The sequence below is a fragment of the Oryctolagus cuniculus genome, chromosome 15 (assembly GCF_051225735.1).
Source record: "Oryctolagus cuniculus isolate XC-2025 breed Fujian yellow rabbit chromosome 15, ASM5122573v1, whole genome shotgun sequence".
Lineage (NCBI taxonomy): Eukaryota > Metazoa > Chordata > Mammalia > Lagomorpha > Leporidae > Oryctolagus > Oryctolagus cuniculus.
The window spans coordinates 61,185,443-61,209,435 of record NC_142881.1 but is presented as its reverse complement, the minus strand read 5'-3'; the positions used below and the strand labels follow the sequence as shown (position 1 = coordinate 61,209,435).

Genomic DNA, 23,993 nt, shown 5'->3' with positions numbered 1-23,993 from the left:
TCCACAGGGAGAGGTCGGGATGCGGGCAGGGAAGGCTCTCTTACCATGTTGGAATCTTACTCTGGGGCCTGCTCTCAAGGGCCTGTAGAATCCAAATCTAACGGTCAAAAGGCGAGGCCTTGGCAGGTGTACCCAGCCTGGGCTGCCTGCTCCTCTCACTTTAAGACAAATCACTTGTCCCAGGAGGTGGTTCTGCCTGGATTAGCCACTGAGTGCCCAGCAGGCCCGTGTTAACCAAGGCAGGGGAAGGTGGGTGGCAGGAGCTCCAGCCCTGATGTAGGAGGCTCCGGGAGGGGGGTGGGGTGGGGGGAGCTCAGCACTCATCAGGTAGGGACAGGTCAAAGACAGCAGCCCAGTGTGAGCCAAGTGTGCAACCAGGACGCCGCAGGGCCTGGCCGGTGAGCAGCCGGCTTTGCCAAAAGCAAACAAGGACAGTGGGAGACTGACTTGAGATCAGGCTCATCCCTGGGGGCTGGTGGGACGTGTGAGTGCTGGGAAACCACGGATCATGTTTGGTTAGCACAGTGGGACTGGCAGGGCCCGGCCACTGACGGAGCGTGGGGCGTGAGGGAAGGGGGCGTTGCTGCTGCTGCTGCGGGGTGGGGGACTGGTCCTCGGTGTCCCGGACGCCTGGTTCCAGAACAGGACTGTAGAGTGAGGAGGGGCTGGGGGAGCGGTGGACGAGGCCGACAGAGCTGAAGGTGCAGCCACTGCTCGCCACGGCACAGGGAGACTCAGGACGTCAGGGACAAGAGCCATCAAACAGAAAGCTCCCTTGCTGGGCCGGCCCTCGGGGACCTGCTTAACCAAATAGCCAGGTCTGACTCAGAAGGAACCCCTGAACGACCTGCGTGCAAGGCAAGGCTTCTGAGCTACCTGATCCGGTGCTGCCTTAGGTCAAATCTCCCTAAAATAACCCTCAGTCCTGTTCTTCATAAACAGCGCCAAGGGACCCGCTGGTCGGAAGTCCGCCTTTGCTGGGCTGACTGCAAGGAGCAGGGCCACAGAGACGGGGTGGGAGCTGTGGTCTGCCTGGGGCGCCCTCTGTGCTGACGGCTGCTCACAACACAAGGATGCCCGGAGGAGCCCAATGTGGGTCTGAAGCACTGGCCACAGGCCCTGCCCATGTAAATGGCATGAAGATGTTGGGGCCAAAATTTGATGCCACGGGAAACAGGGCAAGGCTGGCCAAGGGAAAGAGTGCAGGGTATGTGGGCAGCAGCCCTCACCGCCTATGGGAAGTGGCCGAGGCTGCAGAGGCTGTGCTAGCCTGAACGTGTGCAGCAGCTCATGAGAAAATGGAGCTCTGTCCACAAGAGCAGAGACTCCCATCGCCGGGAAGGGCTGCTCCCTCTTCCAAGACATTCTCTGCACCACAGTTAGCCACTATTCCAGAACACAAATCGAACCAGGTCACATCCCTGCTCCCCATACTTTTGCTGATGCCACATCACATCCGGGGAGGATAACACAGTCAGAGCCAAGGTGCTGCTGCTGTCCACCACTCCTGCACTCACTGCAGACATCATTAAGCAATCACTGCATTTCACTGAAGCAGGGCACTCAGCACAGCCCTCCCACGCAGTCATTACCAATCAATCACTCAGAATGAAAATGCTTCCTCCACCTGACCCTGTGCAATCTTGGTCTCTTTCCACCCTCATTCCCCATCACTGCTCTGTGCTCCAGAATCTTTAAAATTGCCTGCTGCCCCCAAACACACCCACAGTTTTCTCACTCTTCAGAGCTGCAATCACGGTCCCTCGGGCAGCCTGCGACACATGTGCTGACTGCTCCCTGTCCCTCCCCCACCCTGCTCCCAGCTCCCCGACTTCCCACAAGGATACTGCCCCAGCTGGGAGTAGGGCTGCCCCGCCACAACTGTCGCCTGGCCTCCCTGAAGCCCTCGGTTGCAGCCAGTGGGACACGGGCAGAAGACAGGCGGTCTTTTTTTCTCAAGTCTCTCTCTGGAGGATTGTAGCATAGCCCCCTCCGCCTTCTTCCTGGACTCCTTCCCTTTGGTGCCGGCAGGGAGAGGGTGAGAAGCCAAGTAGCTACCAGTGGCTCAGAGGTGGACGGCGCAGGGTGAAGCCAGCAGGGCCACTCCCAGCCCTGACCTCTGATCTCTGGCCAGCTGTGGAAGAAGCCACACCTCTACCTGTCTAAGGCCCCACCCTAACATACGTCCTCGCACCTGCTGCCTTGTTCCCATGACCAACCCCAGTGCCACCTTCTCCATGAAGTTTTCCCAGAGTCCCAAGATCCTCTAGGGTGCCCAGTCCTTTATACACACTTCTCACCAGCATGCTCTGAGCCAGAGGATGGCCGTGACCTCTGCCACCAGCCTGGCTGAGGGCCACCCTCTCCTCTTCACCCATCCCTCTCTGCAAGCACCACTTACGGGGCTCGTGCTCAGACCTGACCCGAGCACCCCTAGTTGGTCCAGGCTGGGGCTGGACAGGGAAGTGAGCTGCTCCAGCACCTCTGCAGGCCCTGGCTCGCTTGGCGTGCCGCACGTCGCACTGTCCCTCACACTGCCAGTTCCACCCAGGGCTGGGTGCAGCGCAGCCCCACCCAGCCCCGGCATGGCGGGCCTCAAGCAGCTACTTCCTCCCTGGCTGGAGCCTGTATTGTCCTGCTCCTCGGTTGTTCATAAGAACAAGGGCAGAGAAGGGGAGCGTTTCCCCAATCTTTGTATTGGTCTCAAGTGGCCTAGGAAGTCCCACGGTAGGGATCTGTGTTCCTCAGGCCACATGCTTTGCAAACGGCCCACACCTCTTCTCTGAACTTGAGGCCACCCCGACCCTCCTAACTGAGGCTTGACCTTCAGCATCCTGCCCCAGGCTGCAAGCCCCTCGCTCCCCTGGCAATGGGCACACGCAGCCCAGATCTCAGGCGGTGACAGTTATTTTGGGACAGGGAGGAGCGCAGGAGGATGCGGATGAGGTCAGAGTGGGAAGGGACAGAGGCAGGTTTTCTGCCCACGATTATGTGTCCCAAGCACTCTGGATGCTGCCCAGGGCCCAGGGCTGCCTCAAGGAAGGACACACCCACCACAGCCCTCTGGCCTCAGCCTCGTCCCCACAGAGGCAGGCTTGGAGCCCTGGGCTCGCTCCCGCGGCAGCAGCTGCCCTGCGCAGGGAGAGTGTCCCAACAGTGGTGATTCCAGCAGCAGGCGGACTCGGGGTGGGGTGAGGGTAAGGCGTCTGAAACTAATCAGATGGCAGATGGGGAGCCCGAGAAAGAGCCTGGTCCCTTGGAGTGAGTAGTGATGATAATTTGTTGCGCATTCATTGGGCGTCTGTTACATACATGGCAGGGTATGAGGGCTGGCAAGACAAGATGAGTCACGCTGTGTCTGTGAAGCCCGCACTTCACAATGGTACAAGGCCCTCCGTGAGCACCAGGAGCCGGAAAGTGGTTTATAAAGTGGTTTATAACTCGGTTCCCCAGGCAGCCATCACGTGATTCAGGTGCAAAAGTGAGCACGGTGCTTTAGGCACGAATTGGAGGACTTGCAAACATTTCAGAAAGTCAGAACTCCATGCTTCCTGTGTACATGCAGTCGGGGACTGGGTCTGGTGCTCAGAGGGGCTCAGCGGGGGTAATCACGGCGACTGGTCCCATTTGTACAGGGCCCGTGATTGAGGAGATGGCTCTGCAGGCACCTGCGGCAGGTGACGCGCGTTGCTCCGATTCTGCGCAGAGGTGCCCACTCTCCACCTGACTCTCCCAAAAGCTGGGGGGCCACCTGAACCCCCCTCTGCTTTTGCCTCCCTCTGAGGCCTCCTCTTAAATCCTCCCGGTGTCCCCCACTCTGTCCTATAGGCCAAATGGCCTTCTGGGAAATTCTTCACACCCAGGGCTGCCCATCACCCCAGGCCTGGCAGCCACGTCTGCTCAAACCCCTTCCCCACAGAGGACAGCTTCTGTCCAGCCCTGCCCTCTCCTCACTGTGTCCCTCCTGTCCCACCCACTCCTCACTGTCCCTTCCAGGAGGCCAGGGGAGAGGAAGCACTTGTCCAGATCTGTCCTTCCTCCTGCCATCCCCCACCCTTGCCAAACTCCAATCCCGCCAGCTCCAGGCCACCCTGAGCCCGACGCTCTGAAGCACAAAGCTGAGAGCCACTGGTACCCACTCGGCCACCAGCAGGGAACCTAAAGTCCATTTGACAGCTGCTATGCTTCCCCGGTCGGCGGGGAGGGAGAAGGGCAAGCCTGGCCATGAACATGAACATCAACATCGGGACCGCATTTGGGAAGGACGCCCGTGCAATGTCAAGTGGGCGAGGACACTGAGGATATAATCATAGTGCCTGCCATGAACGGGACGGGGGCCAGGCCCTCTGCAGGGTCGCCTCACTTGGTGTCCCCCAGGGACCTGCAAGGGGCCTGTGACGCCCGTCTTTCAGATGAGGCAACTGAGGCCCAGTGAAGGCCACCAGAGCTTCTGAAGGCACAGAGCTGGCAGGCGTCAGAGGTGAAATCCCAACCTGTGTCTCCCAGGCTTCCGAATCTCCCGCATTCGATACTTGCAGCAAAAATTGGGTGCAGTGGGGACAACAGCCGCTCATTTGAAACTTGGGCCGCCCCAGGAACCCTGACGTGTTCGGGCGCTCTGCCCGGATCCCATCATCCCACCTCTCCCCAGCCTCATCTCATTAATCTTGGCGCTCCTCTCCCGAAGTCTTCCCAGGGCCCAGGGCCCAACCTCCAGAGGGAGGGCGCTTCCCAGGGTCTCTGGACACCCTTTAATTAACCCGGACGACCCTCCCCTGACTGCGGCCAGCTGAGTCCCTTCACGCTCTCACCGTCCCGAGGCAGCCTGCCTGAACTGTGACGCCCGGCCCAGCCCACTCCCTCCCGAGTGAGCGTGATCCCTCCAATCCCCATAGGCTGAACAGCCATCAGCCTCTCTTCCCTGGCCTGGGGAGCTTGGGTGAGGGTCCTTTAGCCAGAAGAGAAGCTGTCGGAGTGGCCCGTCATGCCACCTGCCCAAGCAAAATCCTCTGGGAGTCCTGGAATGTGTTACCTTGACTCCCCTGGCCTGCTGCCCCCACCCCCAAAGGAGCATGGCTGATTCTAGTTAACAGGTGGAGCAATGGAACTTCCTCCTCTTTCTCACGGTCAGGGAAAGTCATGACAAAGTTCTCATGAGCCCTCACCTCTCACTGGCACTAACAATGCACTTGAACCCAACACCTGGCATGATGTCCAGCCCAGAGCAGGTGCCAGCACACACATTGGATGAACAGACATGGGGAGGAGCTCTAGAGCAGGCATCCCTGACAGGCAATCTACCTTACACGTGAGTGATTGGCAAACGCGGAGTACAGGTCCAGATCAGGAGGGTTAACTGTGTCATACACATCACCTTGCCACCCTCAGCTTGGGCCTCCCTCTCACAGGTGTGAGCACAACTGTGCATGTACAAGATGCCACCACACAGTGAGCAGGCACTGCACTAAGCCACTTGGCCAGGGCAAACAGCATCTTAGGATTCCCGGCCCATGCATTCAGCTAGCAAACATTTTTGTGGGCCTGCTGTGAGACCCAAGAGGGAACATGATGCACACGGTTCCTGCCCTCAAAGGGCTGGTCTTCCCTCTACTCTGTACAGGACCTCGTGATTTCCCAACTGGACCATGCCCTGTCTCTTATCTGATTCACCACAACCCAGAAGTGAACCAGGTGAATCGGGCATGGAGAAGAGTTTCTGAATGAATGAATGAGTGAATGAGTGAATATTTGCTTGAATGAATGAATGACGGGTGGATGGATGCATGGATGGATAGACTGATGCTTGCACACATGCATGGGTGGACAGACAGATACATGGATGGGTGGATTCATGTATGCATGCATGCATGGAAGTGTGGACGCATGGATGGATGGATTAATGCATGCATGCATGGATGAGTGGATGGACGGATGAGTGGCTGGATGCATGCATGCATAGTGGACAGATGGATGCATGGATGGGTAGATGCACGCATGTATGGATGCAGGGATGGGTGGATTCATGTATGCATGCATGCATGGAAGTGTGGATGCATGGATGGATGGATTAATGCATGCATGCATGGATGGGCGGGCAGACAGATGAGTGGCTGGATGCATGCATGCGTGGTGGACAGGCAGAACAATCAGTGAGTAGATGACAAGCAATCATCCTAGATGTTGTCATTCCCTTATTTGATTGAAAAGCAGTGGCCTGAGTGGGTGCAGATGGCAAGGCCACAGAAGAGCCTCTGGCGTGGGTGCTGTCCCATGAGCACTGGCCTCACCCACTCGCATGGCAGCTTACCTGGTGGGCAGTTACATCCTGGAGACATCCTGGGGGCCTCCCGGCGCCTCCGCGAGTGGAGCTTCCATTTCTGCACAAGGAGAGAGACAAGAGGAATCACCAGGAGCGCTAAACCAGCGGCCCTGGGAAGTGTCTACGGGCTGGTGGGGAGGGGGAGGGGGAGGGGCCCCGGTGGGGAGCTGGCAGGCGGACTGTGTCTGGATCAAAGGCTGGCAGTTAACGGCCTTCCCCTGGCCACCAGGCGTCTGGGTAATCAGAAGCAGACGGGCAGGCCCAGCTTGGTAATCTCGTGTCTGATGTCTGCAGAGTGCTCTTTAAAGACGTTAACCCCGACCACGCGGCCCTGTAAACCAGCTGTGGCCTTCCTGCACCCCCGCACCCAGGCTCACAACGACATGCCTTTCTCAGCTCTCTGCTAATTGTCCCCTGTCTCAGACCAGGCTCCTGATGGGTTCTGAGGTGGGGCCAGTGTCTTCTGTTCTCCTAGTGGCCCTCTCAAAGCTAGCACAGGCGGATTGGGAGGAGGTGGGGAGCAGGGAGCTGGGACGGCCCTCCACACCTCTCCATCAAACCTCACCAGCTTCAATTCACTGAGCCAATCTGGAGGCGGAGACCCCAAAGAGGCAGGATACCCCTGACCTTGAAGGCACTGCCATGTCCACGGCGGCAAATGGACGAGCACCTGCAAAGTGGGCATGCATGGCAGGAGGCCTGCAGTGCCGACCTCCATAGGAAGGGCTGTGTGCTACATGCCTTGTAGAAGGGCTCTTCCTTGATGCTGACAACAAAGTGGGCCAGACCAGCAATGAGGCCAGCAGGACACCCCTGGAGCCACACTGCCCGGGGCTACTGGGGTTCCCAGGCCGGGGTTGGTAAGAGTCCCTCCCTCACTGAGCTACTGGGAGGACTGAAGGCTGGTGCATCAGCAGAAGGGCTCCTGGGGAGCTCTGCACAGATGTGAGCCACTGGTGAGCTCACCTGACAGGTGAGGAGCCCAGAGCACAGGTGGGAGCCTGCAGCCCAGCCAAGGTCACGGGTGACCTGGAGGACAGAGCTGGAATTCCATCCTATACCTTCTGCTGCTGTGCCTCACTTAAAAGCAGGAGGCCTCGGGGCCAAGTCGGCCTTTAGTTGTACTTCCGTTTGGTTCCCACATTGATTCTATCATCATCATCATTGTTATTGAATTGTTGCCAGTATTTTGAAGTTGGGTCGTTTTGGCCACAAACTTACACTTCTAATTCCTCCAGCAGAGCTGAAGGCTCTGACCCCACAGTGCATGTGAACCGCCAGCAACGACAGCCCAGCCAGTGCACCTCACGCCGCACCCCAACAGACAGCGGCCAGCAGTCAGGATGCAGCTGGCTCCACGAGCCTTTCTCCAGCATTCTCTCCCTCTCCACTGCAAAACCTGGCCGTGCAGGATGGGCCCTGAGAGGTAGACAGGCACGTGGGAGTGTCACAGGAGCTGATGGCACCTTCGGTTTGTAGTAGGGAGGGGAGACCGGGAAGCTAACAACGGATTCAGAGTAAGCTGGGGTCTGTTGGGGCCTCCCTGTGTGCCGGCCCTGAGCCCATTTCATAATCAAACCTAAGGTGGGTTTATAGGGACCTCGTTCTCTATTTAAGGAGACTTGGGCTCGGGGAGATGGAGGGATGTGCTACAAGAAACACAGCCAGTGTGGGGAGGGCCTGAGCTGTGGACTCATATGGAAAGTCCATCCTGCTCAAGAAAGGTGGCACGAGTGCCCCTGGGTGGGGGGCAGCACGGTGACAGAGAAGGCAGGGGGCGCTGGGGGCCAAAGGGGGCTGCTCGCCAAGGCAGACACAAGCCTCATGCACAGCTATTAGGTGGGTGGACACTGGGGCCCGGCCACAGAGGGGCTTAGTGTAGCTACCAGGCCAGCAAAGGACCCCTGATGCCCAGCTGGGAGCCTGGCTCTTCAGTGCCACTCTCCAGAAAGGGGCTGTGTGGCTCTCTCCACAGGCCTGCTGTCTGGCAGCCCGGGGGCACGCAACAGTGAGTCACTGCTGACAAGCCAGGGCCGGCACGTTTGCAGCACTTAGTGAAGGCTATCGTCATGAGGGTTCCTGCTCCCTCACCTGCAGCAGCGAGTGGATGCCGTCACGGACTTGGCACCTACCCGTGGAGAGGGTACAGGGATGGAGGAGCCTGTCCTCACAGGACCATCCTTCTCATGGTTAACAGGGAAGCAAAATGTATCAGACGGCAATACACGTGTGGGAAATGAAGGAGGCCAAGTGGACAGAGCGGGACGGGGGTCCGGGAAGGCCCCCATGGAGGGGTGGTGGGAGCAGAGGCCCGACGGAAGTAAGGAAATGAGCCATGTGGTATCCAGCGCATAAGACACATGGTGTCTGGAGCAAGCGTGTTCCAGGCAGAGGGATCAGCCAAGGAGAAGGCCCCCAGGCCAGAGCGACACCAGCTGATCAGCAGGCAGTAGCAGAGACCTTGAACTTGTCACACGGATCCCTGCCATTCTGGTGGCCCGATGAGAGCTGGTAGTAGCCGGAGTGGTGCCATCCAGGCTCCCTCAACCAGGCCACTCCTTCCTTAGCTGCTGGATGTGGTGGCTGCTGATGGCTGGCCTCTCTCTGGAACTGCTCTTAGCTGGAGGCAGTGGCCTTGGCCAGGGCCATGCCCACCCCCAAGGGACAACCCAGGTTCAATCACTTACAGATAAAGAATGCAAAGACCTGGACCCTTTGCCTCAATGGGGACTGGCTCTGAGGGCCTCCCCAGCTCCAGAGCACTCACGGAAGCAGCAAGGCCTCTGTCCAGCCTTTCTCTGTCCAACCCCATATCCCTCTCTCCCTGCAGGGTTGACCCCCATAAGCCATCTTGTCATGAACTTCCACCCTGGAGCCCCTTCCTCTGGGACCTGACCCAAGACACAGCTGCAGGTGACTGCCAACAGCCCAAGCCCTCGCTGAGCCTCATCACCATCCTGGGCAAGAGGCAGGCAAGATCAGTCCCCAGCCAAGGAGCCTCAGCGATAAGCCACAGGGGCTGGCATCCGGGTCCTCCAACATCACGCTTTGGTCCCCGCGTTTACTGAATTCCCAGTAAGAGGCATCCGGCTGAAGGCAGACTTCAGCCTGAGTGTTGAGTGGGACATGGTGGCCACCTGGATGGGACAAAGGGACACTCAGAAAGCTGGTACACTATTTCGGCATGTATCTGTGGGGTGTTTCCAGATGAGAGTAGTGTTTGACTCAGCAGGCTAAGGAGACAGCCAGCGCCCATGTGCACAGGCCTTGACAGCAGAGGAAGGAAGAGGAAGGGGGATCTCCCCATCTCCGTGTGAGCCGGGCGGTCTTGTCCCGCCCTCAGCCACCCACCGTCCTCACACCTGCAGCGGCTCCCTGGGCTTTAGTCTGCACTGGAGCTACAGCACTGGCTCCACACTGGGGGGCTCATGGGTTTCTGTAACCATGCTCTGCCTTGGGCAGCCAAGACACTGCCACCACTGAGATGTGACAGGGCCAAGAGCAGCTGAGAGCAGCTGTGTAGGGAGGTAACAAGTTTGAGGAGCTGGTGGAGGAGTCAGGTGTGCAGTGGCAAGGCTAGCCTGGAGCTCAGCAGAGAGGCCTGTGGGAGCCAGGGACACCATCCAGAGGGCAAAGTCCCCAGGGACACGGGCACAACACAGTCTATTTCAGGGCACAGGTGTGTTTTCCCGGGCTGCCCGGTGCCTATTTTCAAAAGTTTTCAAACCCAACATCACCAATGCTCCCACAATCAACACCCCACCCTCCAGCCCCAACTCCAGCTCAGCCCCTCTCACCCTCCTACTCCAAGGATCCTTGCAGCCCGCAGGAGCCGCAATCCACGGGTCCCATCACCTTGGCACCTTGGCACCTTGCCACCAGGCTTCACGTCCCTCCATGCCCAGCTCAGACTCTGGTCGCTGGTCACAGCCACAGTCCCGTCTGCACCCTCAGCTGCCTGGATGCTGCACCCTGCGTGCTGGTTCCCTCCCCCACCTCCTTCCTCTCCATCCCCTTTGCTGCTGCCTCCTTATGCACTTGACATCTGGACACTGGAGGGATGCGGGGGCCTGCCGGCCAGGGCTTCACCGCTTGCCCCGGGGGCATCGGCTCTCCCGCAGACCTTGTGGGTCTCCCGGCTTCAGAGCCGTCCATGTGCGATGAAGACGTCCTCACTGTGCTTCCAACATGGGCCTTCCCCTGAAGGGAGGCTGTGCCACGGAGCAGCCGACTCGACGCTCCATGCTCAGGCATCTTAGAAGGAGCCCTGCCGGGGCCGGCACCATGACAGGTTAACTGGCCTGAAGCACCGGCATCCCATATGGGCGCCGGTTCTAGCCCCAGCTGCTCCTCTTCCAATCCAGCTCTCTGCTGTGGCCTGGGAAAGCAGTAGAAGATGGCCCAAGTCCTTGGGCCCCTGCACCCATGTGGGAGACCCGGAAGAAGCTCCTGGCTTCGGTTCGGCTCAGCTCCGGCCGTTGCAGCCATCTGGGGAGTGAACCAGTGGATGGAAGACCTCTCTCTGTCTCTGTAACTCTTTCAAATAAATAAATCTTTTTTTTTTTTAAAGGAGCCCTGCAGACCTGAGCTGCAGATCTATCTCTGACCCCAGCCGCCCCTGCCGCTGACTGTGCCGTCACAGGTGACAGCAGCTGCGCCCTGCCAGCTACTCACAACCTCAACCATCTCTGGTGCCTCCTCCCCTCACCCCACACCCACGTGTCAGAAAGACCCCGTCTCCACAGCCAGTATGACTCCCTGGTCCGAACCACCTCCTCTCTGGCCCCAATACTGCGATAACCTCGGGGGCCCCCTGATTCTGCCCTTGTCCCTACAGAACATTCTTGATGCCTCCATACCTGCCAGGCTTTCTCCTGCCACAGGACCTTTGCACTTTCTGGTCTCCCAGCTATGCACCTGGCACACACTTGGGGAAGCCTTCCTTACCTCTTGCCCACCAATATATTTCCTACTCTCCTTCCTGTTTTATTGCCTCCTTTGGGGCGCTGTGCATGTGCGAATGCCTGGGTGTGTTTGCATATGTGTGCATGCTTGCCTGTGCATGTGTGCACATGCATGTGTGTGCGCATGTGTGACTGACCTTGTGTGCTGCCCTCTCCACCACCAGAACCTACATCCCAGCAGCATGGGCACTCTGTTCTGTGCTCCTCACTGTCCTAACCCTCAGCCCTACACTGAGGCCAGGCACACAGGAGGCGCTCAGTAAGTACTGCTTGTTTGCAAATCAGGACATGGCCCACTCCTGATTTCTGGTCACTCCTGCACAAAGTAGGACCTGGCCGCACTGGGCCACGGTGCCCTCAGGTGGAGCTGCGTGGCAGCTGCCCACTCTAGACAGTGCTGGCCACGCCAGCCCACACACTGTCTCCATGGCCAGCGTCACCTGCTGAGGCTACCGGCCTGGCCCCTGAATTTGAGATCCTGGTGAGAAATCCCCAGGCTGAGGCTCAGGGGTGAGAGGTAAAGTCTCTGAGGCCCCGGCCACCCTGGGCAGGGACACTTCCTGCTGCCTCCCCGCCGGCAGCCAGGGCCCCCTGGAATGCCCCGCATGGCCAGCGCTGAAACGCCAGCCGCCTGCTGGGTCGCGGCTATTAAAATGCCTGTATCAGTATCAAAGGAAGACGCTACTCACTACCCCCAGAGAATGCCGCTGCAGCCCGGCTGGGTTTATGGGCCACTCTCATCCCCGGGCCTCAGTCTCAGGGCTCTTAAAGGGCCCCCGGCTCAACCTGGGCCTCTGTCAGTTGTGGGGTGGGCTCACGCTGTAGTGTGCCGGGGCGGGGGCGGGGTGCAAACCCAGAGGGAGAGGCCAAGGAGCTCTGCACTGCATCTGCAGAGCGAGGCTCTCACCCCCACCCCCAGCCTCCCTCCTGCACTCCGGTGGGGACAAGTGAACGAGACAACACAGGGAAGGCCACCTTGGAAAGCAGGACGTACTGATCAACGTGGGGCGGAATGATGACACCGGAGTTCACACCCATAGTGACATCTCACACATACAGAGCATCTCACACGCACTGCCTGGGGATTAGTGTACGATTCCCACTGGAATCCGCCTGCCTTGGAGGCTGCATCTTGGGGTGCCATGGACAGTCCTCCAACTCTGATGCCTACAGGTGGTGCTGGCAGTGTTCACGTGAGCTTGACCCACACTTGGGAGCATCAGGGCCTTGAGGTCCAGTCCCAGCTCTGTCACTGACATGAAAGACCTAGCCCTCTGGCCTTTAGTTCGCCATCCATAAAATGGGGCTGGTATTTGCTATCTGCCGGCCAGCACAGGACAGCTACAAGGACAAAGGAAGATGAGAAGACAAATTGGTGATCAGGGGTAAGGAAGGGCAAGCACCTGCCACTCCAGGCCAAGGCCACTTCACGCTCAAGCTGAGGCCAGCCCTGTCTCCTCCCACCTGCTACAGTGACACTGGCTTGGCCTCCAGGGTCAAGTCTCCAGCTCCTGCCAAGCCCCTCCCCCTTCTGGGACACCAGACCCTCCCTGCCACTGCTGCCCCCAAGAAGGAGGACAGGGAAGGTCCTGCCTGCAGCCCTGCCTTCTGATCCTGAGGACTACAAGTAGAAAGAAGAGGAGGTGCCCACCGACCTGACCAGAGCAGGCATGGCTCTGGCACCTGTGCAGCATCCTGACCACAACGCCTGGCATAGAGCAGGTGCCTGATCCATCTGCTACAGCCCTTTTGGCATCCTGCAGCAGGACTGCCCCTGGGCTGGCTGCCCTGTCGGAGGCTGCGCCGGCGCGTTGAGGCCAGGGGCCAGCTCTAGTGTCCCTGAGCCAGGCTGGAAATGAATGGCATTTAGTCCACCCCTCCAGGCCTCATCCCTGCAGTCCCAGGAGGAGATGGGCTAAGGCTGGGCTTTGGCAGAACCCAGAGAGATGGAGACAGGACCAGAGGGCACTTCCGTGAGGAGCTGCCCAGTGTTGGCTCCCAGGGACTGCAGGGGAGTCTGTTACAGGGACAGGCCCTGAGCAGCCACAAGCCCCATGGCGCAGGCGGCTCCACACACACGGTGGAATCAAAGAGGAAGAGATCGGGAAATGAAGACGCCCAACCCACACCCCCAAAGCTGGACTCACCCACTCTGTTTCCGGGCCCTTGCGCTGGGGGCTGGGGTGCTGGGAGAGGCAGGACTTGATCCCTGTCCCTCCACAGTGCTCTTTGTGCACAGACTTGGCGCCCGATCACAGACTCCCAGAGCCACGAGACAAGGGCCCAAGGGCCTTCCGGATGTCCTGGCTGCCTCAGCCTCCTGGTTTCTCTGGAGCCACAGACGCAGCTCAGAGAAAGTCTCGGTGAGGAACAGAGGCATGAGCTTCCCAGCCTTCACGGGAGGAAGTCCTCCCTTCCAGCTAACCTGAGGCCCTGCTGCTAGGGCGGGAACCGGGCTGGCACAGGGCCCAGGACCTCATGGCAGTCAGGGGCCACTGTCACCTCTTGGGCCTGGCACACACAGTGGGAGGGGCTGAGGGTAAGGGTCCTAGGCCGGGGCGGAGGGGAGTCAGGTGCCTCTTCCCTCCTCTCTTCCTGACCACAGGTGGGCATTGGGCACCCTCCATGTGCCAGGAGGTGCAGGTTGGGGGTGGGGGGACCTGTGATCAGGCACATCAGCATAAACAGACCATCTTCCTCAGTGCTGCAGCCGAGAGGTACCAGGCACCGAGAGCCAGTTACAGGCGTCCTAGGAATCAGAGCCCAGCTGTGATCTGGGGACAAGCAGCCAGCTAGCTGAGGGCCCAGGCCTCCAGGCACAGCTGAACACCCGCACAACGCTGTGATCACAGGAGGCAGGCTAGCAGCTCACAGCCAACCCCTGGACCAGGACACTAAGACAGGGGAGGGAAAGCCCCCTGCCGGCCAGTGCTTGGCCAGCACGGACAGAGGCAGGATTTGCACCCAGGACCCTGGCTCAGAGCCCAGGCCCCTCCACTTCCTATCTGTGACAGGTGTTGACGCCTTCAAGGAGATCAGAGTAGCTATCACCAGACTGCTGGGCTTGGCTCAAAGCACTTCGCACTTTAACTTTTTTATTCCAAAAAGCAGCTCTCCTAAGGGGAGGACACTGATTATCTCAGACCTCACTACAGAGGTACGACCCCAGGCACGCAGCGGGCGGACGGCTTGCCCAAGGCCACACAGCGGTCAGTGGGGCAAGACTTGAACCCAGCCCTCTGGCTCCAGCGTCTGTGCTCTGATACTCAGGAGCTGAGCCTTGAGACCGGAGGAGGCCCTGAGGCTGTGCCTGTGGACCAGATAGAGCCCATCAAGAAATTTGGTCTCTGGCCCACCAGCAAGGGGGAGTGACTGAAGAATTCTAATCAGAGATGGCCTGACGGTGAGTCTTTTACAAGATTCCCCTGGTGACATAAGGGGTCAGGCCACATGGGCTGGGCAGGGCAAGCAGTGACAGTGAGGACAGGTGTGGAACAGGCTGAGAAGGTCCAGGCTGTGGGATCTGGGGTAGGCGTGGCTGGGGGCAGGGCCTTCACAGAGAGGAATGTTGAGGAGGTGGGACTTCCTGCTGTTTCCAGCCCAGCTGGAGATGTGGGGTGGCAGGGCTCTGATGAGCTAGAGGACACACATGACAGCCAGAGCTGTCCAAGCACGGAAGAGTCGGCCGCATGAGGTAGTGAGCGCCCCGTCACTGAGGGTGTGTAAGCCTAGGGACCAGGGCGGCCATGGGGGATTCCTGTAAAAGCCTTCCTTCCAATGCTCTGGTTCTATGGAGTGGGGAGAGGCTGCAGGTGGCAGGACCACCCCCTGGCCTCCCATGTCACAAAGCCTCCCCACACCCCAGAAAACCTCAAGTGCCGGTGGGAGGGAGCGTGGGCTGCTCCCGGAAGAGCCCCAGCTGATGCCCCAAACCCAGCCCCCTTTCTGGGTCCCTGTCCCCAGAGGCTACTCGCAGGCTGCCTTGTCAGAGCAGGACTGGAGGCCTGTGGGGTGCCTTCACGGGGCATGGGCAGCTTTGCAGAGGGTGTGGAGGGGGAGGGTTTCCTGGGGTGGCAGAAGCCCAGGCCCTGCCACAGTCTCCAGGGGCAGCAAGGTCCCTGTCCGTACAGAACAGACAGGAGGTTGGGGAAGGCGGGGGCAAACGTCAGAACCGAGGCTCGGGAGAGGAAGGGCCACGATGTGACCCCAGGCAGCAGGGAGGCTGTGGAGGCTGGGGGTGGGCCGGGAGGGGTGGGGGTGAAGAAAGGAAAGGAGCGGAAGGGGCAGAGACCCAGCCCGGAGTCAGGGGTGGGGGTGGGGCGACTCCAGCCACGTGGGCTTTCTGGAACATGAGTTCCAGGCGGGGACACAGGGGCCCAGCATCGTGCTTGAGGGCCGTGCCCAGCCTCTGGGGCAGGCAGTTCCGCCCCTTTGTGCTCAGACTGGCCCTGCCCTTGCCCTTTGAAGGACCAGGGAGGACCGTGGGGCACCCACAGCCAGCAGCCCCGTGGGTCCCCAGGAGGCCCCACCCAGGGCATGTGCCAGCGCGGAGCTGCTGCTGGGGCCTACTGGCAGCCCACATGACACCTGGGCGGGCCGGGCTCCTGCTGCCCTGGCCCTCCCCACCTGGGCCTCAGTTCCCCCAGAGGAGCCTGCCTGCTCCCCTCAGTGAGGACTCAACAAGCCGCTTCTGGAAGGCAGAATCCGAAAGCCATGAGTCTCCTCCTGGCACACCTGCTGCTTGTTTTAGCTTTGGGGGGAACAGCAGCAGCAAATCCCCACGGCTGACTCTTCAAGCCCCCCAGATTTCAGACTGCTCCCGGCACGGAAGGTCTTCTGTTGACCCCTCAGTGTGATCCCCGTTGCTGCCACCCCCAGCCCAGGCTGCTATGGGCATGGGCCGTGCACAGACTCTCTCTGTCTTTCTCAGGGACTGCCAGCCGGGGCCGTCCAGCGCAACTGCCCTGGGGCTTCTAGAACATTCCACTGCCAGAGCGGGCCCCGCCCACGGGGATGCACACTCACGTACAGGGAAGGAGGGCAGCGAGGTGCGCTCTAAAAGCTCCCAGGTGATGCTCTTGCAGCTAGCAGGCCGGTGCTGGGCCAGGTCCAGAGATGAGAAGGAGAGGAGGGTAATGGGTTTAATGATTGCACAGCTTGTAACTCTGTCCTGCTCCAAAGGTGGACATGCAAACGGCTGGTACAAATGGGCAGGAAGACATTGTACAAGCAAGCAGAAGGCGGCGTGAGGGGGTAAAGCACGGGCTGGGCGAGCCAATAAAACTGGGGTGGTGGCTTAGACAAAAATTCTGCCTGAGGGATGTCGCTGTACCTTGGGACGAGACCCAGGTTTGGTGCTCAGCTTCTTAAGCGACCAGCTGAGAGTCCAAGAGACAAGGCCAAGCCTCTCTGTCCCAGGAAGGCCACGGTTGCACACAGGACTCCCCGAAGGGTGCTGCTAGCATGGCCGGAGACAAGAAGCATCCTCACTGTCACTCGGACAACACAGGCAGCAGCACAGGCCTGACGCCAAGGCAGTACAGCAAGCGCTCGAACCGAACAAGATAGGGCCCAGGCCCTGGCTGACTGGGCCAGCAGCGGCAGGGTTAGAGGGCCACAGAGCACACGTGAGCAGCTCAGAGTCCCAGCTCCAGGGCTGCGAAGCCGGGGTTCAACGCCTGCTCTGTGCCCCACTCGCTGTGTGGCCTTGGAAATGTTGCTTAACTTCTCTTCTGTAGGAAGTAATAGTCTCCACAGCATAAGGGCAGTGCGAGGACTTAGGGCAGCCACCAGTGTAAACCACTCTGAACAATGCCTTGCACATAGTAAATGCTCAGTAAACTCGAGCTGGTAATAAAAACTGAGGCGTGGTGCAGCCCCGTCTCAGCTCCATCGAGGGGCTACTCCTATGGAACCTACACCAACCCTGTAAGCATGGTGTCATGTGCACTTACCACACGAGGACCCCGAGGCCCAGGCCATGCACGAGTCTGTGTGACCCCAAACCCTGTGAGCTTACCCCCTTCACTAGTTTGCACTCCACCCAAGAAATCCTGCCAGGCGGCCTGGGCAGGTGAAGATGAAATTCTTGACCTTGGAGTGAGTGGTGGGGAGGGATGGGGTCCCCAACTGCTCTGTCCACGTGGGAGCACATCCCACTGAGCCACCCCTACTGTCCCAGGCAGGGCAGCCGCAGCCTGACTCAGCAGTGAGGAGGTAGTCGTCTCCCCCTCTGCCGGGGAATGCCCCCACACTGGGGTGGAGCCTGCTGCTGGCTCTGGGTTAGAGTTGTGGGGGTGGGGGCATCTGGCTGAGACCTGTTTCTGGCCCCCAGCAGGGGAACTGTAAATCAACACTTGATTGGTGAGGGCTGCCTGCCATATGCAAAGTCCTAGGCTACACTTAATACAGGACCCAGATGCCAGCCCGCCCCTCTCCCTGTCCTCAGGCTGTGTGAGATCAAATGCCAAGACACTGAATGACAGAAGTTTGGCTTAGTGACAAAGACATCTGCATTCCACACCAGAGTTTGATTTCCAGCTCCTGACTCCAGCTTCCTGCTAATGCAGACCTCAAAAGGCAGGATTCAGACCGCCCTTGTAGGAGACGTGGGTTGAGTTCCCAGCGCCCATGTGACCTGGAGCAACCCCAGACGTTGCAGGCATCTGGGGGAGTGGACAGCAGACAGGAGTCCTTCTTCTGTCTCTCTCTCTTTCTCTCTCTCTCTCTCTCTCTCTCTCTCTCTCACACACACACACACACACACATACGCACACACAAATAATAAACAAGTGATTTGAAAAGAAAGGCAATAGAGAGCAGGGACACCGCACAGGTGGCTGGGGCTGAGCCACAGGTGGCCGGGAGAGTTTATCCTGTGCGTTGCCTGGATGGGCTGGGAGCGGCAGCCCGACTGCTGTGTTGAGAGGGAGACTGAGGCCTAACCCGGCTCCATGGGAACGACGTGTTGAGTGATTAGCAGTGTCTGCCACGGTCTGGGACGAGGGGAGGAAGCCAGCAACACCAGCTCCGTCCACTTATGTGAGCTCGGCATCGGCGCAGCCAGCAAGGGCTCAGGGAGTGGGCTCAGGGAGTGGGGGCAGGGAGCGAGCCCCCCTGGAGTGAGGGTGGTCCACGAAGGCTTTCCAGAGGCCATCCAGGGGCAGGTCCAGGACAATGAGGACTAAGGGCAGAAGGCGACTTTCAAGGAGGGGACGCAGCACTTAGGGCAGCTCCGAGCTCCCCCCGCCCAGGGGTCGGCTGTTTGATGAGGCCGCAGTGGGCACAGAGGCTTCCTGCTAGTTTAAAGTTCTCTGAAGAAGCCGGAAAGTTATGGCAACTCCCCCCTCCCCAACTTTCTCCATAGTAAGTGCTGTTCTGCATTAAAAAAGAAAAAGGGAAACAAAACTCAGAGTGATAAAGTGGCTCTTTCTCTTGAACACCAACCCTCGGGAGCCAGCAGCAGCTTCAGGAACACGTGTGTACTAAAAGGATTCCTGAGGCTAGATGCACTCCAAGGGGACGTGTGCAGCGCAGGCTTGACACGGTGGGGCGCTGGCCACATGTGCAAGCGCTAAAATCCAGGGCCTGTCCACTCCCCGAGGACACCTGCACTGTCCCTGGCCAGCACCCACTGCCCCCTGGAGGAGCCTGCTCTCCCCCTCAGCCCAGCATTCCAGTCCTTGGAGCTCCCATCCAGAGGCCCACAATTCCACCTGCTGCTTTGCTTTCTCCCCTAAATACCTCCTGTGCAAAAGGCATGGGTGAGAATCCCCATCCCAACTGAGAATTTTAGGGATGAAGGGCTCTGCCCAGGGATCCTCAACCTTTTAGCCCGGAAGCTCCAACACCTTGCCCTGCCAGGAGGTCCCTCGATGCCCAGAGGAACGGGTCACAGACAGCAGGATACAGGGACGGTGACACCAGTCGTCCCCTCTGTAAAGCGGGGCACCACGAGGAATAAAGGAGACCTACCAGAAACTGTACAGCGCCAGCCCCGGGACACCTACACACGCCAGATAACCGCCCCTCCTTCTTAGTGTTGGGCATGGGGAGTCTGCCTGGCACCCCCTGAACATGGCTGCAGACCCCGTTCTCCTCCCTGGGTCTCCACAGCAGATCGGGCTCTTTTAAATCCCATGCTTGCCTCTTCCACTGCACACCCGCTGCCCAGGCCTAGGTGTCATCTGATCGTCTCCATTTGGGACATTCCGGGTTCTTTCTTCACAGCAAGCAAATCACATCACAGGCAGCTGGAGTGCTTCTTGTGGGTCCCAGCCCGGGAGGGAGGCGCTGCGGGGGGGGGGGGGGGACTTGGGTTCTGAGGTCTCCAAACACCACTCCTGGCTCCCGACTGAGCTGCTAAGCAGGCTGCCTGGCTCCCGGCTCTGACCCGCCCTGGCCCGGGCCCCCGCTGCTCAGATCTCCTTCCTGCCTCCTCCCAGGCCGCCCCTCCTGCAAGGTTTCCTCATCCTTGCAGACACTCAGTCTCTACCACCCCACCCTCTGCCTGGTGTGGGGGCCTCTGGACTCCTGTCCCTGGGCCACTGCACAGGCCGTGCCCACCTGGGCTGCCTTCTCACGCCTGTCTTCCATCCAGCCCACCTGCCCCAAGGTCTGGCCGCCCCCCCCCCCGGTTCTGGGGACCCTGCTGTGTGCACCCGTTTGGTCCTCAGCAAGGCCTTGGGTGGTGGCACCTTTCAGTGCCACTTGCTGAGGGTCTCGCAGCAACCCCGGGAGGGCCTGGGTTTTCCAGAGGAGGAGCTGAAGTGCAGGGGGATTGCCGAAAGCCACGTGGTTGGTCAAGGCCAGCTGGAGTCTGGCCCCAAGCCCCTGAGCTCTCTAGGTGCCTCCCTCTGCACATGCAGATCACGGGTCGTCCTCGTCCCAGGTCTCCGCCTCACCCTTCCCTTGGCTTTGCCCTTGGTTCAGACCTGGGAGACACACCTTGGAAGGCAAAGGCCTGGGGTGCGTGCTCTCCAGTTGCTCTGGGGACACTCTGCAGGCCGGAATTTGCTCTGAGAAGCCCTCTGTCTGGTGGGACCTTCTGGGACCATGTGTAGGCCCCCGTCTGCCCTGCCCAGGACGGCAGTCGCTCACTACAGTGTCCGCTGAGCACTCGGAATGTGGCTGGGGCGACTGAACAACCGAGATTGAAGTTGCATTTTGTCTCGATATGGTCTCCTGTGACTGCTGCTCACTGCTGATGGCGCAACCCTGGACAGTCCCTCCGGGGGCCCCGGGATGGCAGGGCCCACACACAGGACAGCTGCCTCGCCCTAGCTCTAATCATTTCCTACTGACCGGGGTCTCAGCACCACGGCCACCATGTGCAGCCCTGTCTTCTGCCCTTCTTTCCACCCCCAGCCCAGGCCACAGTTCCCTCTGGCCTGTAGTAGCCTCTTTCTGGGCCTCATTGCTCTGCCCGTCTTCACGTCTCATGTCAGGGACATAACCGCCTTCTCAGCTGGGGCCACCACCCATGCTCCCACCCCCCGGGTGTCCCAGATTGCCTTTGGCCCCCTAAGGCAGACCCTTCCCTCCCACTCCCAGCCTCTCCTGCCCCCTTGGAACGAAACCCTGCCTTCACTGCCCTTTGGCCTAGACAACTCCCATGCACCCCTAGCATCCTTCCCCAGGAAGCCCACCGTGACTGCCACCACTCTCAGGCTACGTTCCTGTACAGCATTCCTCCATTAGCGTAGCACTGTCTGCACAGCATGGCCACTGCTCATTTTCTTTTGTGTCCTACATGCCAGAAAGTCGAGGAGGGTATAGGTGGCCTCCCACAAGGCCTGACCGACAGCTGGCTCAAAGTAAACACCAAATACATGGATGGATGAATGAGTATAGACACAGGAAGGGGGCAGGGCACAGTGCTAAGGGCACTGTACACAGGCCAAGAGGCTCAGGTTCCGGCCCTGGCTCGCACCAAGCCACTGCAGGCAGCCTACCGCCCTTCTCTGGCTCTCAGTTTCCCCATCTGTAAAATGGGGCCCACGTCACATGAGCTCTGGGGTGACTTTCGCCTCTGGCAGGTGAGAATTCTGCAAGTCAGGAGGATAAACACGAGGCTGAGGTTTGGAGAGGAGGAATCAGCGTCTCAGAACAGTCACCCCAAGGCCTTAGAGCCCGCGCCCTGGGGTGACTAAGGCTTCAGCAGAGAAAACAAGGAGCTGGGAAAGAGCCAGGGCTCGCCCTGGCCAGCGAGAGGGCCTGGGAAAGTCTGCGAGGCCAGAGAGGAGCTGAGCCTCAGCCTCAGGGCCAGGTGCCGGTCGGCTACAGTCAGGGCTCTCAAACACCGGCAGAGCCGTCACTGCCCTGACGCCGAGTCCACCGGCTGCCAAAGGCTGCCCGCCTGCTCATCAAGTCGCCCCACACCCAGGCCCAGGGGACTGTGGGTGACCCAGCGAGCCCTCTGGACTCCCTGGGGCCTGGCAGGGCATGGGAATGAGCTGACAGCAGCACACGTGGGTGCACCACCAGCACCAGTAACTTGCTCTGGGGCTGCCCTCTCTGCCTTGGCCCCGTGACCTCCCTCTGCCTGACCCCCTGGGAGAATGGCTCGTGCAGGTGCCAGCCTCGACCTGGCAGAGTGCCTAAGAGGAGCCAGGCTGCAGGGAACCAGTGCATCCTGCCAAGATGGCCACAGCGCCTACCACAGTCAGAGTTTCAACGTTCGCCGTCATCACTAGCATTTTGCAGGCTCAGATGGGTTGCAGAGTTTCCCCAAGATTGCACAGCTATTAAACAGCAGCATGGGCATGAAGAGCCAGTGCCGCTGGGCTCTGCCACCCTGCTCTTTCCGGCTCCATACACCTGCACCAGGTAAGAGGTCCCTCCCAGTCCTTCCCCGTGGAAACTTCCCATGGCAGCCAGCTCCAGGATCCCTCCCCTTCTGGGCTCCGGATGCCTTGTGCTGCCAATATGCCTTAGGTCCCCAGGTCTCCACCTCTCAGGACCCACAGTTTCCTTTGATAGCACGTGCCACCTCCCTGGGGCGGTCACCCACTTACTGCAGTCTCAAGGTAACCATGGCTAAGAGACACACAAGGACCGTTTAATCCACTTGGGAAATTTGGAGAATGGAAGAAAACTCAGCATCCTTTACCCAGAAAAACACAGAAGCAGAGCACCGACTGTCAGCGGCCCCTTCACAGGGCACCCGGCTTGGGAACAAGAAGGTCCCGGCTGATGTGCGTCCCAGCACAGGAGAGCCAGGCGCAGTGAGCAGAGACCCGGACCCCATCCTCGGCAAGGACGGTCCCTCCGTCCCCTGCAAACCCTGGGATAACTCTTTCCAAAGTGACAACAAAAGTCAGGCAGCACCAATCCTTGCGGAGTGAAGGGGGAGGACCACCGGGCTCAGCAAGCCTCAGCCCCGAGCCTCCTGGCACGCTTCCCACCGTATGGGCGCAAGCCGGCTCTCACATCGCCGGGATAGGGTCCTGGGATCGAGAAGTGGCGCCGCCCTGCGCCTCTGCCTGCCCTGCCTTGCTCCACCTGCCCTGCCCAGCGCACCCCGCGCTGGTCGCAAAGGGTGCCTGCCGGGGCCGGGAGCCCGGGAGCCCGGGAGCCTGGCTCAGCCGACCGGATCGTCCGTCGGCCCGTGCCGCGCCCCCACGTACCGCGTCCCCGCAGGCGACGTGAGCTGGCCCAGGGTGCCCAGGCGGCGTGGATAGCGAGCGCCCGCGGGCACCGACCGGTGGAGAGTTGGGAGGTTGCGCGAGGGGGCGCCGCGGGAAGGGATAACAGCCAGCAACAAAGAGCACAGACCTCGTCCAGCAGTTGGTTGACTCGTCCCAAAATAGCCGTCTCCATTTGCTGCTCTCCACGCTCCGCTTCCAGGCGCAGGACCCGGGCCTGCAGCTCGGTCGTCCGAAAGTGGGCGAGCAGGCTGAGCGCCAGCGAGCACAGGGCCAGCGCCAGCAGTCCGCACGACCCCGCGCTGGGCAGCCGCGCGCAGCGCTCGCTCCGCGCTGCCGCGGGCGCCACCGTCCCGGGCGCGCCCAGCTCCCCCGGGCCGCAGGCTCCGGCGGCCGCCGCTTTGCCGGCGCGCTCCGCTACCATAGCCGGGCGTCTTGAGAACCAATAAATAAATAAATAGAATAAATAGAGGCGAGACAGCGGGAGAGGGCTTGGGTCGCTGGCTGACGTCCCTCTCCTTCGCTCCCGTCAGAGAGACAGAAAACTCAGCACCAGCACCGGAGAAGCCCAAAGACACGGGCTGCGGCCACGGAGGCTCGCTGGCCGGCGCGAGAAAAGAGCTACTTGGAAGGCCGTCCCGAGCGCGAAGACGCCGGGGGTGTCTGCCGGACCGCCCGTCTCGGGGTCTGCCGTCCGCGCGGGGGGCCGCGCCGTCGGTCCCACGGGGCGTCCCGCGTCTCCCAGTCAGCCCGCTTCAGTCCCCGGGCGCAAGGGCGCGCGCGGAGGGCCCCATGGGCAGCGCCGGGGCCGATTCCGGCGCCGCTGTAACTTGACACAGCCGCGGCGGCCGCGCGGATCGGATGAGCAATCCGCGCCGCTTCCCAAACCGAGCTCTCCCGCCCCCGCCGCCCCTGCGCTCCCGCGGGCCGGCCGCCCGGATTTGTTTATTTATGCAAACCGGCCGGGTGGGGGGCGTGGCGTGCGGGGCGCGCGGCCCCCGCAGCCCCTCTCCCGCGCTCCCGGCCCCCTTTGAAGTGACACCGGGGGTTATTTATAGGCAGGAA

At 60.3% G+C, this 23,993-nt stretch overlaps 1 protein-coding gene across 1 annotated transcript in view; it reads right to left on the bottom strand.

Moving 5' to 3' along the window:
- Nucleotides 1-23,497, bottom strand: part of LOC149122013 (collagen alpha-1(XIII) chain-like) — a 36,568-nt gene extending 13,071 nt beyond the window's left edge. Inside the window, exons 1-2 of the mRNA XM_089313624.1 lie at nt 23,059-23,497; nt 6,308-6,377 (exon numbers count right to left, since the gene is read on the bottom strand). Coding sequence (XP_089169750.1) covers nt 6,308-6,377; nt 23,059-23,352 — 364 coding nt within the window. The 5' untranslated portion in view covers nt 23,353-23,497. The remainder of the gene's footprint in view (nt 1-6,307; nt 6,378-23,058) is intronic.
- Between the last annotated feature and the right edge of the window lie 496 nt (nt 23,498-23,993).